General features: G+C 40.4%; 1 protein-coding gene across 1 annotated transcript in view; it reads right to left on the bottom strand.

Moving 5' to 3' along the window:
• The window catches only part of LOC306912080 (receptor-type tyrosine-protein phosphatase mu-like), an 89,273-nt gene that overhangs the window by 64,164 nt on the left and 3,341 nt on the right, over window positions 1–21,768 (bottom strand). The window contains exons 3-7 of the mRNA XM_079487949.1: window positions 21,167–21,288; window positions 20,238–20,412; window positions 16,314–16,607; window positions 1,481–1,789; window positions 848–957 (exon numbers count right to left, since the gene is read on the bottom strand). Coding sequence (XP_079344075.1) covers window positions 848–957; window positions 1,481–1,789; window positions 16,314–16,607; window positions 20,238–20,412; window positions 21,167–21,288 — 1,010 coding nt within the window. The remainder of the gene's footprint in view (window positions 1–847; window positions 958–1,480; window positions 1,790–16,313; window positions 16,608–20,237; window positions 20,413–21,166; window positions 21,289–21,768) is intronic.

Genomic DNA, 21,768 nt, shown 5'->3' with positions numbered 1-21,768 from the left:
TGGTGTCCAGCGCTCGTGAGTGTTCTTTCAACTTCACTGAAACACTGAACCTGCCCGACAGCAGAGAACAGATGAGTGAAGACCGTATTCATGAATGAAACCCAGAGGACACCTGACGGAGCGCTCGGTTATGTTTCAATTAAGTATCTGAGGCTTCATTATACAGATGTTTCCACTTGAACTCCTCCAGAGAAATAAAAACACACATACACATACACAACCAGTCCATTATAAATGAATAGATCACATCATTAGTCTTGAAAGAATGTGATGAGAAATGTCATCGTCACCTTAGATGTATAGCGCTCTATTTGAACAATCTAAGCACATGGTCTAAGATTATCATCTTCTACATTTTCATCTTTTATTGTTTCATATTTAAAGATGTCTGTGTGCTGCTGCGCTTTCCTCTGTGAAGGCGTATTTTAAATAACACAAAATATTGTGTTCTATTTTCTGTACCTCAAAGTAGGATCTGGTCTTTTTTAGACCAGCACGCCCATGGGCGCAAATGCATTTGCCATTTTAACACCGCGGCGCAGGACGGGAAAAGGAAAACTGCGTCGGCTGAAACTAACAAAAAAACACTTGCACCGCATTGCACCGGGTGTGCGATAGAGCCTATTAGGTTCACATTTCTTTCTCAACTTATTTACATTATATGATTTTATCTTTACACTACATTGTGTTAATGTACCTACAAAGTCAGCTTGGAACGCAAACACTTTTAAGCTTGTTATCTCAAAACTGCAACGCAGAACCTTATAAATCCAAAGTGAAGATTTGTGAGAGTCTGTGAGAAATAACAGAGATCTGAAAGAGATGAATGCTCCAGACGTAATGTTACCTCATACTGTTTGATAATTCCATACGTCTGAATGGGTTCTCTCCATCTGAGAGCGATCTTCTCCTCATATGTGCTGCCCTGGATTGACTCGAGAGGAACGGCTCCCGGCACTACAACACACACACACACACACAATCAGACTAACATTGATTTTAAACTATCCCTTCATATTCTCCTAAATTCAATATTTAAAAACCAACTGCCTTCTGTGAAAAGAGTGAAGTTCCTCAATGAAGGACTGTTTATTTCTCCTTGAACTCGGATCAGCGCAGGACTGCTGACTTTATTTTGGCCTTGACTTCAGTTGGCTTGTTGTATTTATAAATATTCTTCAGATAACATGTCGTTCAAATGGACTTTATTGTCTAATAAACCAGAACACTTATCATCCTGAACCTGTGACTTCATTTATAAGTGCAGATGGAATTATGTTAAATCACGAATCACTTTAGATCGGATGAAAATCATTTGAATTTACTTTAAATAAAGACACAAGAACCAAACACACTCAGAGACACATGATGAAAAGGCTTGTATACAAGTGTGCTTGATGTTTCATTGTTAAATTTCATAACTTCTTCATCTTATCTTCAATTTGTTTTCAATGAATGTTTGTGATAATAAAGCACTAACCGTCCTCATCCGTCAAAGCGTTGAGTTCTTCACTTTCTTTGATGCCCTCTGGGTTTCTCAGTATGAGTTTCACGCTGACGTTGGTGAAGGGCAGCAGGTTCCGGATGGTGTGTTGAGGAGAGATGCTGAGAGTATCGGTACATTTCTCCTCTCTGGTTTCCTCTTTACCGTTCAGCGTGTATCGATACTCTACCGTCAGACTGTAGTTGTGACAGCGTGTCACGTTGTAGCCGAACGGCTGCCAGCGAACGGTGAACTGCTTGGATTTGATGTCGATGACCTGCAGCCGTCGCGGTCCGTGCATGGGATCTGAAGAAGAACAATTCAAATCATCCATCAAAGGTCAAACATTTAGACTGTCAATGAATCTTTCGTCGAGACCACAACCAGCTCACATTTCTACACAAAATAAAAAAGCTTACAGTCAAATATCTGACGTTTTCCACTCTTCAACTGAAACTCTCTACACAACTAGTAGTTAGCCTCTTTGATGTCATTTTAATGAAATGTTACTTTAAAATAAAAATCCTACTAGTGTTTTTTTCAGCGCAGCACAAGTGGAGAAAAGCTTGAGAAACAGAACATTGGTAACAAGTCCTGTTTTGTGAAAAACAAGTAAACACGGGTTACAGCAGGGGAATAAAACTAAACTTGTTTTCCCTGAAATGTTCAGTTCATCTTCTTACAAATATATATATATATAATTCTTGTTTTAAAGGTGAATCTCAGGGTCATGTTTCTGTATGTCAGTGTGAAGGTGTGAAAGTCTTAAAGAAGCTTCTTCAGCAGCAGATCTAATGAAAGCTCTTCTCTGGATCCCGCCGGACCTTCAGCTCTGATAATACAATCAATTTCTATTCTGACTTCAATTTAAGAAGCGTTTCTGTGGAGTGAAGCTCAGCGTTTCACTTGGGCTCTCCGCCTCACATGCTCTGCCATTACAGAAGCAATCTGCTGTTTGTGATGAAGAACAGAGAACATTACAAGACACCTCACACAAAGGCCTTTAACACTTCACACCGGTGAAATGAAAAGGAAGAAAAGCATTAAGGAATCACCTGGAGTCTCCTCAGCGAACAGAGAGGAATGAGCTTTATCTGATCATTAAAACAAGAGTCTGAAGAGCCGTGTAAAAGAGACCCACGGCTGTGATGTTCATCTTTAAAACGCTCCACTGATATTCAGCTTCATGTTCTGACACCAGATGAGTCTTAACAAGACACAGACAGTAGAAATATCTGCACGGGTTCATTAAAGTCAAGTCACACGTATACAGTATTAACCTTTCAGTCCTGTAAATGTCTTAAATGACGTCCAGCTGTACTGAATGTTAGCAATGGGACAGCGTGTGTGTGAAGTGAACGTCTGCATCAGATGACCAGAATGATGTTTAATGTTTGAAGAAGAGTATCAAAAATAAACCGAAATTCTGTACACAACCAACTGAAGAAAAATGTCATTTTGTTCTTGTAAATGCAGGTTAGTTTTTTCTTCTATAAGCAATACATGTAAAAGCTGTCTGATGTCTTTCATTCAAGAGCATCAGAGAGACTGAAGAAACAATACCTGTCTGTTCTCATGACCGCATCGGCAGGACATCAAAACCCCAGTGCATTATGGGACGATTCAGACACCACACAGATTAAAACCCAAATCCCAATTCCATCCACTGCATTCACTTCTTATTATGTTATGCGCAAAATAAAAAATTCTGTCATCATTTACTCGCCCTTTTGTCATTTCAAACCTGTATGACTTTCTGTCTTCTGCAGAACACAAAAGAAAAGAGATTTTAAATTCACTGGCATTGGTTTTGTGTCCACACTATAGAGGTGAATGTTCTTCTGGCCCCGTGCTGTTTCTTTAAAGCCTCTGATTTTGAGTTTTGCGTTAGACAGAAAGTCATAAAGGTTTGTAATGACACGAGAGTGAGTAAATGATGACAGAATCAATGAAACTATTTTCTCGTTTTCTTTGTGTTACCCACCCACATATATGTTTTTTCCATAAATCATTTGAATACAGTCCACTAGATTACATTACACTACTATAGTTTCAGATTCTTCAGCGTCATAATTGGAACCCGACGCTCATCTGAAATTCTGCTACAGGTGGCACACAATGAAAGAGACGCCTCCTGTGGATGAAAGTCTTTTATCCGAACACTTCAGCAAAGCCTTACTGAAAAATAACCTGCACGGAAAGAAATGCAAAACCCTCTGCAAATGAGAGCTTGACGTCCTTTAAAAAAAGGAAACTTAAAAAAAGGCGAAGGTCATTGTGAAGTGGATGAGATGAAATGAGAGCGAGACGCTGGTGGAGAGAGAAGTGCTGTCTTATAAAACCCTGCTGATTCAGATGGAGAATAATGAGATTGAATCAAGTGCATTACAGACCAGCGCTTACAGGAACAACTGACCACACTCAACATCTCATCTACATGACATCAAAACATAACATACACTTCACATCTTCTGGACCAGAGAAAATCTGCTCACGGTAGTTTGCTGCTGGAGATTTGTTAGGTGTTTATCATGCTTGTGATGTTAAGGTGTTTACAGAAAGATTGAAGATATACAGCTCTGTAAATAACACCTCTTACAAAATACATACTTTAAAATATACTTGATGTATTCATTTGTAACTGTACTTAATGTCAAATTTCTTTAATAGTGTACTTCAATATTTAAAACAGTATTTTAGTTGATGAAAGTACAGTCTCAGTTGACTATTGTACACTACTAGTTCTGATGCGAAACCCACGTTCATCAGTTACCGTATCAACCACAATCTTCACTTAACATGTCAGATATCTGCTGTTCACAGAACTCAGATCTGTAGAGTATAAATGTAAGAGAGAGGAGGTGTGTGTTTCTCTGCCCTTCAAACTCATAGATTATCTGCTGACATTCACTGAAAATACTATTAACAATCTATCGATTAACCCCAGAAAAAACTGCACTCTTTTATTTACACACATTATCTCTCTCTCTCTCTGTCTGTGTGTTTATGTGCTGATAAAGCGACAACAGCAGAGAGTCGTTGTGTTTAACTTGCGACTATAAACAAAATAACCTCAAGCACACTGCAGTGAGACAGATAAGACATTACACACACACACACACACACACACACACAATGAATTGAAACAAAAGTAATATTAAATTGACAAAATAAAAGCATGAGGACGGCTCTTCTTATTCTCTGAGATGAACCCCTGAACTCTGTAAAGCTGTTTCATTCTTTCCAACAGAGAAAAGCGTCTGCAAACGGAATGAAACTGAGATTTTTTCCCCTGACTCTGCTTCTCTTCTCAAACTGCTGAACAGAGTAAAAAGGGCCGTTTCTCTGCACTGAAAACAACTTCAGACCAATCACAAGCCTCCACAGAAACCCCTCTTAAAGAGTTTGACACATCTCCGTCACAGTAATGGAGGGTGAGGGGTCAAGGTCGACACTGAAGTGAAGATGGATGAATTTCATTGGAGTGTAAATCCCTGGATGAGAGTGTGATATCGTCCATAAACTGGACACTTTTATCAGGAACAGCTCGCTTATGTGTGCTGAAACCTAACGGCCTCTACACTTCAACTCAAGATGGATGTGAGCGGATTCGAATAAAACCAGACGTGTGGTCAAACCCCCTTCAGATGATAGAATCTCTCATTAGATGTCAATGATCAATGACAACAAACTTTAGCCTGCTTTTATTATGGTTAAAGTGATTTTTTTGGCAGAATGATGACTTTCTTACACTAAATAACACGGTTGAACTATAGTCATTATGGTAAAACTATGGTTCATTTGTAGATCCGCTGGTGTAATGGTTCTCATGTAATTCAGGGTTAATATTGGTAAGGGTATATATGTGTGTGAGCGAGTGTCCGCTCCTGATGAAAGAGAATCGCATGAGTGACATCAAATTGGCCACGACTGAAGCGAAACAATTTGATCTCCTGGAAGTGAGAGAGACACAAATCATGCCTTTATTGTCTTCGCTCACATTCATGTCACTGAACTCAAATGAATTCTTGATTGATGGTAAATCTCGCAAGAACATGTCCGCCGCAGAATCAAAGAGAAAAAACTCAAAAGAAGCTTGTTTTGGATGAGCATTTTTTTAAGACCCTTTACATGGGATGAAATGCTGTTTTAACCCAACGGTTGACTCTTATATGGACAAATCCAGATTTTTAAATGTACATGTTTTACTTAACACAGATTTAAAACAACCCAGCGGTTTCTTTGTGTGTGTGTTGATGTATTTCCTTTTGAAACAGGAATGGCAGATCATTGCTGTCATGTAAACTCAAACCCATTGTCTGTTCCCTGTGTGAGAATTACATCAAACACATGAAAGAGAAGAAAACCGCACCAGTCAAAGCATTTAATGTCTGTTTTATACATCATTTGAATCGGCACGTGTGTGTGTTTCTTGTGACCTCTGACCTCTATACAGTATGTGCTGTAAATATAAAGCACCTGCCTGTCACCTCCGTATTTTACAGCGTAACCTGAACGAATAAAACTCCAGCCTACTTTAAAAAGGTCAAAGGTGACGCCAACTCGACCGGGATTCTCCCTTTGCAATGTCCCGCAGGCTCTTGCTGCTTGTGACAATCATTTGGTAATCATTGTTATGGCACTGACTAAACACACGTCCATGAAAATAAATCTCCATTCTTTTTAAAACATACAAGTCTCTGAGTTCAGATCAAAGCATGATATTGAACTCGGTCATGTGTGTAGAGAGCCGTGTGTCCTGCAACACTTTCATGAAAATCAACAAATGAATCAAATATATTAAAAGAGCACAAAAGCCCAAGACTCGTCTGTATATATATATATATATACACGTTGCATCATTCATGTGTTTCTCAGAACACAACTGGAACAAAATCACTCGGCACTCCTTTATTGTTCTTGAAAAATCCCCGGGCGAGACGCACAGGCGGATTTCTGCAATATCAACAAAGCCATCTGGGTAATGGAGCTGCTTTCATCCTTATCAAAGCTCTTTTATATCTGCTGGAAGTGTAGCAATAATGATAGCTTTTCAAACGCCACAATCAGAACTCAATGACTCGCCGTAGAGAGCTCTTCGGGACAAAAGATGGCGCTCTTCTGGAGCCGGCTGACGTGTGCTCTGGCACAGGAAGATCCGCTCTTATAACACCGCCGGCATGAATCACATCTGCCATCCGCATTTGTTTTTAGGATCCGGTTTCATGTTCAGAAATTGCCTCTTGACTCAGCGTCATTCACGACGGACACATTTTAAAACTTTCAAATCTTTACTAAGCATCTGCTCCAGAACGCTGTACAGTACACAATGTCAAACCAGAACACATTCATTGTCATAATCTTCACGTGCCCTTATCTGTGTCAAATGAATGTTTGTCTTACTAATAAACCTGAAACAATATGAGCTCAGATCCACAAACACCATCACATTCAAACACAGCGACCGAACATAAACATTCAGATTTTAAATCCCACTTAAGAGCATACTATAGTAGCCTATACTTGAGTTTTACTGTAGTAAACTACTGTAAATCGTAGAATTCTGTAGTATGTTATAGTAATTAGTGCACTTTGTTAATGTAAACTATAATATTCTGTGGTAGTGGATAGTTTTATATTTACTACATTTTTGTTTTAGATTTAGTATAGTGAGGTTCAAAACCCTCTATGGCTTCGGCTTAAGGCTAGACCCAAACTAAAATGAACGTTTGAGCTGTCTTAAATGAAAAGAACTTTAATGACATGTTTGTTTATAAGGCATTTTTTATAAAAGCGGCTTTAATATCCTACATATCCTTCAAGTCCTGGCTTAAGCTAAGCCTTGTCTGTGAAACCGTGCCTATGAGTTTTACTACAGCTTACTATAGTACTGTAAATATATATTACTATACAATTTTATTTTTATTTGTAAGATTTGAACACAAAAATAGTGAAATGACACGTGGATGTTTCTGAACACAGATTGTGATGTTTTGAATGAATGTGATCAGATCATCCGGCAAACACTTCTTCAGCTTCTGCTGGTCTCACACGTGTGTTCAGCAGGTCACGCATTACTGTTACTGTTGCTAAGAAATGTCTCGGAACAGCCTAGCAACCACCTGAATTAACCTAGCAACCACTTCCTGACATCCCTGCAGAAACTTTTGCAGAGAAAAACTAAGCACTATGACTTTCTTCTTGAAATGGATAAACGGAGCTTTTGTGATTGTTGGACACAATGATTAATTCAGACGGTCAAGGCAGCACAGGGAATTGTGGGTAAATGAGTTTTAGCCCTGAGGGATGGTTCTTATCTTCTGTGGACCCGAGGCAAGAGAAGTCCTCAAAGACCTTGACGACAGATATGAAAATGGTCCCGGAAGAAACGCCCAAAACACTTTCTTATTTGTGTTGCATGCGAAACACACTGCAGTCTAAAACTACACAACACACACACACAGCTCACCCCTGAAGAGTTTAACATTTCTGGCGGTCAGTAAAACAGAGATGTGTGTAAGTAGATGCACACACCCTTACCGAGTTACACATAATTTAATACACATCCTCACATACAGGTACACAACATCTTTATATCACACACACTCGTATCATACTGTACAGATCTACCTGTTAACAAATGCAAAACAAAGAACAGTATAGATCATGTTAGTTCATTGTTAACACATGCAACTTTTGGTTTGAAATATTTGAGTAAATGTTGAAATGAACATGAGCTAATATGAATAAATTATGCAGTAGTGTTCATGCCAAACATATTTTGCACCCCATTGACTCCCATAGTAGGAAAATGGGGCAACGGTAGTCAAAAGTGCCGCAGAACTGTCCCACATTCTTCAAAATATCTTTGGTGTTCAACACAACAACAAAAATGTAAAGATGTTTTTCCTCCTACGGGAGTCAATGGGGGGGGGGGAATCTGTTTGGTTATAAGCATTCTTCCAAATATCTTTCTTTGTGTTCAGAATTTACATTTTTGGGTGAAGAATCCAACCTGACTGTACCATGCAGTGGAAAAGCGCCATTAGAATGGGACTGGAAGAGTACTGTGTGTGGTGGATGGGAGGAGGTGGGATGCCCGGGGCGTTGCTGGTTTCCGATGGGAGGAGAAGACTCAAGAGCCATGGTCTACTTCAGGGATAAAAGGCAGATTTACTCTGTTTACCCTGCTGCTCATGTAAAATGGATTATAGAGACGCAATAAAACAGAGTTGGGTTAAACAGACTGAAAATAGATGCTGATCATGTTTGAGAGTAGATATAAACATAGCGATCCCATCAGGAATGTGGCAGACTTCTTTGTTTAAAATACTGTGAATAAAACATGTCAGCGTTATAATAAGTGACATGATGAAAGTGTTGGTTTATAACCTCAAGCTTTACTGAACAATAACCAGCAGTATCACATCTCACTAACTGAAGAAAACCAGTTTAACACAAAGCCGAACCCTGAGGATCTGAACTCAATCTCTCAAATAATGCTGCTGCAAGATACAAAGAACTGTAATCTCTATCTCTATCCCATCATCTGTGATCTGGACTCAGATCATCCTTCATCAAAACATACAATAACATACTTAAAAAGAACAAACAGTTACTCAGATGTTCATGTCTAATGTACAAAGCAAGGTTATTTTAGTTTAACTTGGTAAACGTTTCTGATCATTAAAAAATCCAAACCAATACTGACCTAAAATTATTGTAAAAACTTCAAGGGAAAATTTGTATATTGCCTCAAACATTTACTCAAAGCACTAAAATTATAATGATAACCAATAACTCAAATAATGAATATTGAATTAATATTATATAGCCACATCAAAAATAACCAGATCAATTATAAAATGACAAAAGCATATACATAAATTGCATAAAATTAACATAAAAACGAAAAATCTATAAATAAAAGTTTGATATATTAATAAAACAAAATCTAACTAAAATCAAAACTATAATAACTCTGTTGCAAATCAATGAAACATTTTGTGACCGGCCACAGCAAAGAAACACAAAACTATTATTCACAAATTCACATTTTACTCTTTAAAGATCAGAGAGACTAAAAAATGAAATGAGTGTTTTTGTAAAACATTAAGTGATGCTATATGGTTTGATCTATTTGATGTTGGTTAAAGTGGGATTGTCAGGTTAAGGTGAACTGGTTAACTGGTTAGGGTTTGGTTTAGTGTTAAAACACAAACAGAAGGATCTGGATAAACTTGATCATTTTGAAGACATTCTGAACATAATTATTCAGATTGTATAGCAGCAGTGAGGAGCGATTGCTCGTGTCCTTTGGGTGCCGACCGTCAGATACCACAAACAATTGCTTTCAGTTTTTTCTTCCTTTCACTCGTCCATATCTGGAGGCTTTTGTCAGGATAAATAATGGCATAACACTCAACTGGCAAGTGGAGAAGATGAGTTTGTCAGCCTTCATTTGGCAGCGGGTAACAGCTATTGTCTAACATATGCACAGCAGCCCTCACGAGACTCACCAGAGCACAAGCAACAGGAAATTACATCGCCTGTTCAATAGACCAATGAGATTAGACACAGAGCAAGAGAGAATTACCATAGAAATGATGTTTCAAGCCCAAAACTCAGCAGCTGCGGTTTTACTTCACTAGCTCAGAATGAAACAGACAAAGAAAAGTGAATTCATTTCTTTTACAGCATTCATGACATTTATAATCACAGCTTTGTTTGCTCACACAGATCTCTCACCCCACAGAGAATTATGAATTATGATGATCAACATGTGTGAATTTATCATGATCTGTTTTTCAGTGGAATGTCCAGATCTAGAGACAGATGATGAACACTAATGCAATGCCCAATATTCAGAGGATTTCAGCTGACATGTTTACACAACAACGCTCTACTCAAAGTTTGTTCTTCCTTTACATGGTTCAAAATAGTCGTGTAAAATCACCCTGCTGAGCACCTACATTGTTAATTCTTGCAAATCTGCTATAAAAAATATTGAAGTATGCAAAGAAATATTTATTTAAGACAGAATATATAGTACAGTGCCACAATTTAACAATAATAAAAATGTGCACTATTAATAAAAGAGTTATTGAGTGCGAGTTTGTTTCTCTCTCTCTCTCTCTCTCTCTCAGGTGTGGGTTAGATAAGACAACAAATTCACTGTAAGAGGGATGAATGTAAAGTCTCCACGCATGAATAACAATATATCAACAGTCCTGCCAATGTTATCTGCAGTGCCCGCACCGTTTACAGCTACATGAGCCACTGTTGATACAGTAATGGACATGTCATATTGCTTTATATTCCAATAATAGAAGAACAGCAAACTGTTTGGATTGAGCTTACGTAGCAGAAAAACTCACTCTTCACTGCAACATCAGCAAACACACGGCACAAAGTTCATGAACAGACCAAATGGCAGCACACAATCATCCATCCTCAACCTCAACATCTGAACAGATGACAGGCATCACATCTCACTGTGAGCAGCTGTGAGGGGAAACCTTTATTTTCAAAGGTCTGCTAACTCAAATACAACAGGAGTTCTGTTTTTCTGTGTCTTCAACAAGTGAACCAGATTGGAGTGACATTTCAGAGGAGACATAAGAGAGGAGTGACATCACAGAGGACATCACAGAGGAGTGACATCACAGAGGACATCACAGAGGAGTGACACCACAGAGGACATAACAGAGGAGTGACATCACAGAGGAGTGACACCACAGAGGACATAACAGAGGAGTGACATCACAGAGGAGTGACACCACAGAGGACATAACAGAGGAGTGACATCACAGAGGACATCACAGAGGAGTGACATCACAGAGGACATCACAGAGGAGTGACATCACAGAGGACATAACAGAGGAGTGACACCACAGAGGACATAACAGAGGAGTGACACCACAGAGGACATAACAGAGGAGTGACACCACAGAGGAGTGACACCACAGAGGACATAACAGAGGAGTGACACCACAGAGGACATAACAGAGGAGTGACACCACAGAGGAGTGACACCACAGAGGACATAACAGAGGAGTGACACCACAGAGGACATAACAGAGGAGTGACACCACAGAGGATTGACACCACAGAGGACATAACAGAGGAGTGACACCACAGAGGACATAACAGAGGAGTGACATCACAGAGGACATCACAGAGGAGTGACATCACAGAGGACATAACAGAGGAGTGACACCACAGAGGACATAACAGAGGAGTGACACCACAGAGGATTGACACCACAGAGGACATAACAGAGGAGTGATACCACAGAGGACATAACAGAGGAGTGACATCACAGAGGATATAACAGAGGAGTGAAACCACAGAGGAGTGACACCACAGAGGACATAACAGAGGAGTGACACCACAGAGGACATAACAGAGGAGTGACACCACAGAGGACATAACAGAGGAGTGACACCACAGAGGACATAACAGAGGAGTGACACCACAGAGGAGTGACACCACAGAGGACATAACAGAGGAGTGACACCACAGAGGACATAACAGAGGAGTGACACCACAGAGGATTGACACCACAGAGGACATAACAGAGGAGTGACACCACAGAGGACATAACAGAGGAGTGACATCACAGAGGACATCACAGAGGAGTGACATCACAGAGGACATAACAGAGGAGTGACACCACAGAGGACATAACAGAGGAGTGACACCACAGAGGACATAACAGAGGAGTGACACCACAGAGGAGTGACACCACAGAGGACATAACAGAGGAGTGACACCACAGAGGACATAACAGAGGAGTTACACCACAGAGGAGTGACACCACAGAGGACATAACAGAGGAGTGACACCACAGAGGACATAACAGAGGAGTGACACCACAGAGGATTGACACCACAGAGGACATAACAGAGGAGTGACACCACAGAGGACATCACAGAGGAGTGACACCACAGAGGACATAACAGAGGAGTGACACCACAGAGGACATAACAGAGGAGTGACATCACAGAGGACATAACAGAGGAGTGACACCACAGAGGAGTGACACCACAGAGGACATAACAGAGGAGTGACACCACAGAGGACATAACAGAGGAGTTACACCACAGAGGAGTGACACCACAGAGGACATAACAGAGGAGTGACACCACAGAGGACATAACAGAGGAGTGACATCACAGAGGATATAACAGAGGAGTGAAACCACAGAGGAGTGACACCACAGAGGACATAACAGAGGAGTGACACCACAGAGGACATCACAGAGGAGTGACATCACAGAGGACATAACAGAGGAGTGACATCACAGAGGAGTGACACCACAGAGGACATAACAGAGGAGTGACATCACAGAGGAGTGACACCACAGAGGATATAACAGAGGAGTGACATCACAGAGGAGTGACACCACAGAGGAGTGACACCACAGAGGACATCACAGAGGAGTGACACTACAGAGGACATAACAGAGGAGTGACATCACAGAGGAGTGACACCACAGAGGACATCACAGAGGAGTGACATCACAGAGGAGTGACACCACAGAGGACATAACAGAGGAGTGACATCACAGAGGAGTGACACTACAGAGGACATAACAGAGGAGTGACATCACAGAGGAGTGACACCACAGAGGACATCACAGAGGAGTTACACCACAGAGGACATAACAGAGGACATCACAGAGGAGTGACACCACAGAGGAAATAACAGAGGAGTGACACCACAGAGGACATCACAGAGGAGTGACACCACAGAGGACATAACAGAGGAGTGACATCACAGAGGAGTGACATCACAGGACTAACAGTCTCAAAGCTCATCTAATGATCTTCCACAGCGGCACATGTACATTTACAGTCAAAACACGCTGCACCCTTCTTCACAACACTTTACAGGGTGTCAGGTGGATGTTTGTGATATGTGTGCAGGCTCTGCAGATGCTGCAGTCGCTGCTGATAAAAGCTGCGGTAGCTGCAGAAAACCATAATCATTTTTCTCATGAAAGAGCTTTTATTCTAAAGGTGACTTTCACTCTGGTTTTCACCTCGGGGAGAGATTTACTTTTTCATTTCCAGCGGGATCAACGCCTTTAATTTTCCTGTTGGGAGAAACGCTGAGGAGAGAGTGTGTGTGTGAGAGAGAGAGAGAGAGAGAGAGAGAGCTCTTCCATCAAAACACAATCACTGTAACTTTACCTCTATTATGACTCAAAAAATAGTGAAATCTGCACACTTTCCAAAGCTTGGCAAACGATGTCCGGCCATATTACACAACAACATTAAAAAACTAATAATAATTAATTTGCTTAATTCTTCACATACATTGTAATGAATATCATAACTGAGATTATAAGAGCACTAATACAACATCCATCTTCTTCAACAATTGTATTTTTTGCCGTGAAATATGACGTTCATGAGATGGATGGACTGGATAAGACACATTTGTGTTATTTGATTAAGCAGAAATCATGTGAAAGGTTTTCAGAGAGCTGCTCTCAGGGGTGGATGCAGCAGAACCGAGCGTGACAATCAGACGTGTAAAGAGAAGAGAAGATGATTCACAGAAATCAGACAGGATCTTTGGATATGTGCCCTAAAACATATTTGTATCCGTCACTCATATCACAAGAACACTAATATTCCTTAATCACATTATAAAATACACTTTTATCATCCTCTCATGCGAGTCAGATCTGATTGTTCTATTCAATTTTTACACAGAGGCTGAAGGACGGACTGATGAATACTGAACTGAACGTCATGAACAAACCTTCTCATTTCACAAGTGAAGCGCATTAACAGAGACGTCTTAAAGGGACACTTCACCCAAAAATTAAGATTTTCTGTCATCATTCACTCTCCTTCCAGTTGTTCCAAATGTGTATAAATGTGTTTGTTTTCCGATCAACACAGAGGAAGATATTTGGAAGAATGCTCATAACCAGACAGATCTCATCCCACATTGACTCCCATAGTAGGAAAAAAAAACAATGGTAGTCAAAAGTGCCCAGAACTGTTTGCTGTCCTACATAGTTTAAAATATATTCTTGTGTGTTCAACTGAATAAAAAAATAAACAGATCAGTCTGGTTATGAGCATTCTTCCAAATATCTTCCTCTGTGTTGATCGGAAAACAAACACATTTATACACATTTGGAACAACTGGAAGGAGAGTGAATGATGACAGAAATGTCATTTGTGGGTGAAGTGTCCCTTTATAGGAACAGCTGCATAAAACAGATCTGATTTGTTTTAAGTGTCACACATACTACTCATTTAAAATAGTTGTAGAATTATAAGAACTCAAAAAATATGAACCATAAACTCTGTAAATGTTCAGATGATACAATGAGAATATAGATTGACAGAACATATGTGATGGTGTCTCATGTGTCTATAATTCATGTCATATATGTGACAGAGATGACTGCAGACACACAATAAATAATTCAACGTGTTAAATAAACAGTTTAGAACATTTTGAACAACTGTCATATGACTGAAGGATGTTTGATCTGGCCTTTATCACACATAATCTGTTTTATTATACAAAATCCTTCAAAGCAAAGTCTGTAGTAAAAATGATGAAGTGATTCTTGCAGAAACCAATAAGACAGAGAAATCACCAATGAGATCTTTTAATGTCTCAGTAATTTCTCCTAGACATCAGTGAAATCCAAAGGAGAGCAAACGAAACGTTTCGTGTGTGTCTCAGATATTTCTCCTGAGAAATCTGACAGATGTGTCTGTCATGAGAGTTTGAGAAGAGACGTCAACAGTGTGTCACACTGAGCTCAGATTTGTCTCGTCTGTGTTCAGAAGATCTCAATATTAGTGAAGATCTCAACATCAACTCAAACATTTCTCATCACATTTACTCAAATCCAGATGATTTGACCTCTACACACAACCACTTCAAAATAAATACTGTATATCATCAATCAACACTGAAATCTGTGTGTGTGTAACATTCATCCGCAGTGATGTTCTGTGATCTGAGGTCAACACAGATCACTGCACGTATGTCTGATATTCTGAAGTCTCACACACACACCTGCTGACATCCGTCTACACCACAGATGATCTACTGTCTCCCTGTGCTGAATTACCACCACATCACAGACAATGATGAACTTAACAAAATGACACATGTCCATTCATCAATAATCACTAGATCAAATATCATTGTGTATGATTCTGTAAGTTACTGTGAGGCAGAGCAAAAGAGTTTATGTTAATGACCGAACGGGTGACTTTAATGAAATGCGAATTTATGTAAATGTAATTTGTTGTTCCACTCATCATGGCTTTAAGCGTCTCTCAGCCGATTGGTTGATGAATCATGTGATGGGCTAATGGGCGGTTAGAGCAGAGGCTAATGGAAAAGCGATTAGCCTGGCGTGGGTACGTCACGCGGCGCCCCTGCATGTGCTCTAATCACAACAGTCATTGAAAATAAGAGTCATTGCACCTGTTTAATTACTGAGATAATTGCATGTGCTTTGCTCGTGGCCCGGGGGTCCGGCACCATGATGCTAATGTGCCCGCTGCTTTGACAAACCTTTAATAACCCTAATGTGTCTCTCTGCCATTACAGGGGAAACACCACCAGCCCTCCAGGTGTGAGACCTCGGCTGGACCGCGTGTCAGCGAGTCCCGAAGACAAATCGCGTAAACAACAACAAATGCAAGTGTTTATTTATTGCAATGAATTTAGATTTAGCCTCCTCGTGAGTCTATTGTTGAGTATCAACCATCAACCCCTTCACACACACACACCAGCCCATAATATTCCAGCGGCACTATATGACAGAAGAGTTTCTCACCTGCACATTTTGTTCTGGCTCTGAGCGGTGGTCCAGGTGCTCCGGTTCCGCCCGCATTGGGTCGAGTGAGCAGGACACTGATCTCATACTCCGTGTCGGGGTCCAGGTGACCGATCTTATGGTTGGGTTTGTCTACGGGCTGATTGTCGATCAGACTCCCGGACAGCGTGCGATACTCCACCTCTTTCTCTGTGATGGGACCGTCACCGTTGATGGAGTTGGCGTTGAGCTGAATCCACAGGTAGGTGGCGCCCACAGCGGTCAACTGAGGAGGAGCGATGGGCACCGGTGGCTCTGAGTGAATAAAGAAAAGATTGATTGACACGTGTACAGTATCACTGTACTGTACATCATTACAGTAAGATTGAGTCTTATGGGGCCGCGGTGTGTGTTATAAAACAGGGCAGAGAGTTAATGACTTCAACCAATTCATTTCCTGACCTTCACTGTTTTACATTTGAGCCCAATTTCATTACACACCAACACCACGGCCCTGCTCCATTTCACCCGTGACCCATTTCACAACCAACCGGAACCACACACACACGCGTGTAAGAGACACTCATCAGTGTGTGAAAATCTATTAAGCGGTAGAAGTCAGTCTATTGAGCTCATCTGGAGTCTGTGAAGGATGTTTCTTCATTACAGAGATTCAGTTCTAATGTTTTACATCTCGTCTCATAATGACTTAAATCTCAAACGTGTGTCTTCACTGTTATCTCCAGTATAAAACAGTCTGTCAAACCTCTCATCTTCCTTCCAAACTGATTTAAAATGGAAGGTTTAGAGTCTTTCAGGACAGATTCTGAGCACACAGGTACTGACATACGTCTAAAAACATCTCCGAACATCCTAAAACCACTTAGAGAAGATGTTGTTACTATGGAAACAGAAAGTGCATAAATCCCCAAAACAGTGTCAGTGTTTCAACACCGTCAAACTCCTTACTGGACGTATTTATATATTTATCTTGAATATTTCAAATTTAAACATTTTATTATTGTGATTCATCTTACTGATAGTGGGTTTACTTCAATAAATGACACTTAAAGAGAAAATATAAATCCTGAAAATGTTATTTACTCTCATGTGTTTGTAAACGTCAGTGGAACACGAAAGAAGATATTTAGAGAAACGTCTCGGTGGTTTTGTGTTCATACAATGGAAGTCAATGAAGTTCAGTGTTGTTTGACGATCAACATTCTTTAAAATATCTTCTTTTGTGCTCTGACGGAGAAAGACACTCACACAGACATGACATGAAGATGAAGAAATGATGAAAAATGTCATTGGGGTGAACAATCCCTTTGAAACTTGAATGACATGATTCCTGTACACTCTTGACATGATACAAGCTGGACGTGAGAGTTTCAGGACGGCTGTGTGTGTGAATATGATGAATGTTCAGATCACGTGTTGTGAGGATGGATTGAGAGCTCATAGGGCTGAACTGAAGGAGCAGGTTTGTGGTGTACAGGAAGCACACAACAGTGTATTGATTTGAAGTGTGGAGAATGCCAATTACAGCTGTGGTAATGAAGCATCCATCATCCTGACAGCTCTGTGCAGGTGTGACCAAACACACGCGCCACTGCACCCATACCAACAACAACAACAACATCTCTCTCTTCTCAGCCTCTTGAGTCGTGAGGTTAAAATGATACTGTTCGCTCACTCTGGTCTGAGCACACATCTGACCCTCGGCGTCACCCGTCTCTTTCTCCGCTCTGTTATATCATATCTGACAAGTTAAAGAACCCCCGCGTGCTTTCTTCCACACCGCACAGGTCTCCAGCAGACACACAACAGGTGTCGAGATGACAACACAAACACAATGACTTCACAAAAGAGCAGGAACACTTCACATGGGCTGTCAGTGACCAACACACACACACACACACACACAAACACACACATCACATCTGAAATGAGGTCAAGGATGTAAAAAAATGAGAAAAGTGACACACTGCTTTTTTTCAGAACACTGACTGAACTTCTTTCCACTTACTGAAACATCTGCACATGTGTCACAGAGAGGACAACATGAACCTTTAACACATCACAGTGAACACACATCTGACCTCAGATAACACCTCTGACCTCAGGGCTATGTGTGTGTGTTCAAGAGTGTCTATTACTGCAATGCGAGTGGAAGCATCATACACACACACACACACACTCCCAGACAGCACACGTGCTGTTTGCTGTGATCTGGTGTCTTCACATGTGATTGGAACTGTTTAAGTTTGGAGGTGTAATGTGATGTGACAATAACCTGAATACATAAGAAAGGGACCTGCGGCCCTGTGTCACATGATGCAGCCGCTGGAAAACATCCTCCTCTGAATGACACAACTTACCCCCGAATCTTTTTCTCCCTTTCTGAATCTTTTTCTCACTCATGCTTACAATGTGTTTGTGTCTAAGGAACTGTTGTGTGTATCCCAGGAGATGTAAGGTGTGTGTGTGTGTGTGTGTGAGGGGGGAAATAGAAAGGAAAGATGCACTAAATGATTTATGAGTCTCATTGTTGTCTCACGAGAGCAGGTCAGTCTTGTTAACCTGCAGGCATCTCTCTCTCTCTCTCTCTCTCTCTCTCTCTCTCTCTCAGAGCGCCGTGTCACCCATCACTGCCCTCGGCCAACTCTCAGCACAACTGCACCACACACACACACACACACACACACACACACACAGACTCTTTAACACAGCGCTTGCATGAGGTGATCTCAAACTGTTACGCAGCAGAATGAGGTGATATTTAATGAAGGGGTTAACATGTAAACTCAATGTGTCACTGTTAGTGTGATATATGAGCACAGAGCCACAGCTGTGTCACTTCACATCTGTGAGAGACAATAAACCTCTTCTGTACTCCCACATTAGCGCTGCAACCTTTCAGTCAACTATTCGTTATTTCACTAGAAGACATTTATTCAAACTCATTTGACTTATTAGTCGATTGTCTGCTCATCATGTTAAAAGTGCAGACGCACCACGCTAGATACGTTACACAGCCGTGTAATGTTTACATGTTTATTCGTCCAAGGGTGTGAGAGTAACATGATGAGCAATATGCAATCCTACGTTTGTCAGACTGTTGATCACTATTAAATATTCATATTGAATATATTTATTTAAATTCCTATTTTTTGCGTTGTGACCTCAGAATTTTCTTTAGATTTTAAATCCTTCTGCCTGATTTGTTATTCTACTGATATGTTTTCTTTGAAGTGCTTCAATTTGCTGTATTACATTTTTTTTGTTTATTTACAATTTATTTGATATTCAACGTTTCAAATATTGCTACAGTTGAATTGAGTTTTTTAAGAAAATACGCACATTATAGGCTAGTTTTGCGGTCTGATAAAGAGAAAAAAGGTTTTGTTATGTGTCTTATATTTTAGTTTGCTGTTTTGGGTTGTTTGCCTGAAATTGATATAACCTCATCTTTACTCCATCTTCTTTTCAATTTTCACTTTATTTTACTGGAGAAATATTATTTTGAGACGTATAATAAATCCTTTTGGTGATGTCACATCGGATTGCATTATGCTCGTGCTTGAGAACTTCTTTTATATTTTAAAGACTCATTATAATGGTTTTGTATAGCTCTGTAATTAATCAATGTTACATCAAATATATTTTTCATAAATGAGGCTTAAACCATCATCTGATGTCCCAATTCCCCATGTATATTGAAATATTTAAATCAATATCATAAAGGTGTGAATAGTCGACTAATGGCCTAAATGAACAGTTACTAGTCGACTGAAGAAATCTCATTGTCTAGGGCAGCCATAAATCACACATCACACACACACACATCTCAAGACACACACACAAAAACACACTGAAGGGTTGAAGAAATCTAGTTTATTCTGTTAAGTGTGATAGTTGTATGAAGTGGTTGAGTAGACTTACGTTTGACCACCAGCGTGCCGTAACTGGACACACCCACTCCATGATCAGAGTGCACGATACAGCGGTACCGACCCGAGTCACCCTTCGTAGTGTTGACTATATCAAACGTGCCCATATAGCGTCTGGAGTTCACAGGTTTAGTGTCTTTCATATGAGCTTCACGTCCTCCGATACCCTGACACACACACAGAGTGACAGAGAGAGAGAGAGAGAGAGAGAGAGAGAGAGAGAGAGAGACAGAGAGAGAGAGAGAGAGAGAGAGAGAGAGAGAGAGAGAGAGAGGTTTAATAAAAGATTGAATACACAATCCGTCCTTCTTCTGCAAACAGTAGTGTTGTTTAGACATTTCACATGTGTGTTTATCTGAGCTGATGAAAAAACACATCAACGTCAACATCAACCCGTCCTGCAGTCAATATATGACACATCACAAACAAACAATAATGTTCAAGAATACAATAAAACTCAATGACACAAATGTTTATGCTTCCAAATAATATTATAATTTTTTTCCCCTATTTGTCAAGTATGTTGACCCATACCCGAAATGTGACCTCTGCATTGAACCCATCCAGAGAGAAGTGAACACACATACACCCGGAGCAGTGGGCAGATATCACTGCACCTGAGGACGAGTGCGACTCTCTAACCATTAGGCAACGACTGATATTTCAACATAGCCTGTGTGTGTGTGTGTTTATTTAGGCTGAGCTCACATTTGATGCTGTTTGTAAAGCAGAAATGTGGATCATGTCAACCAGAGAAATGTTTGTTCTCCGCTGAACGCACACACACACACACACACAAACACAAAACTCTGTTATTCAGACCTAGAATTGTGAATGAAAGACAACAGCATAACATTCACATTTCAGTCTGGTGGTTTTGTCATTGCAGTCCTCGTGCACACACAGGGTGAGATGTGTTACCTGTAACCAGAGTTTGTAGTTGACGTGATCTCTAGGTTGTCCATTAATGGTGCACTGAAACACAGCCGTCTGTCGGGCGTTCACCTCCACGCCTTTAATGTGCAGGAAATGAGGCGTGTTCACTGACAAACACAACACAACCGTTAGCTTTTAATCATGGTGAAATCATTGTAAAGTGGATTATTGCATTGCTCTATTTATGTGTATACAGTATGTGTAAGTGTAGTTGCACAACTAACACATAATGTGTCTTTATGATGAACATGACCAGAGTATTCATACATCGTAATACTGTGACAGCAGCTTTCATTTCAACAGACTCTAGCTTTAGTTCTTGCTATGAAATGTCTCTTATGAATGAGTGAAAGATCAGCTGAAGTCTCTGTTAAACTGCAGAAGAGATTCAATCATAAAATGGATCCACACGTCAGCTGTCATTCAGCCTTTTCTCATCAGGATATTACACCAGCCGCTCGGGTCAGAACATTTTCCTCTTAACTTCAGCTCAAGTTCAAGGAGAACAGTTTCCAGACGCAGCACTTAAGACGGAAGTGTAACCAAAAGGTCACGTGGACCACACACACACACACACTCCTGCAAAA

The sequence above is a fragment of the Barbatula barbatula genome, assembly GCF_947034865.1.
Source record: "Barbatula barbatula genome assembly, chromosome: 23".
NCBI classification, from domain to species: Eukaryota; Metazoa; Chordata; class Actinopteri; order Cypriniformes; family Nemacheilidae; genus Barbatula; species Barbatula barbatula.
This window is presented reverse-complemented; position numbering and strand designations above follow the sequence as displayed.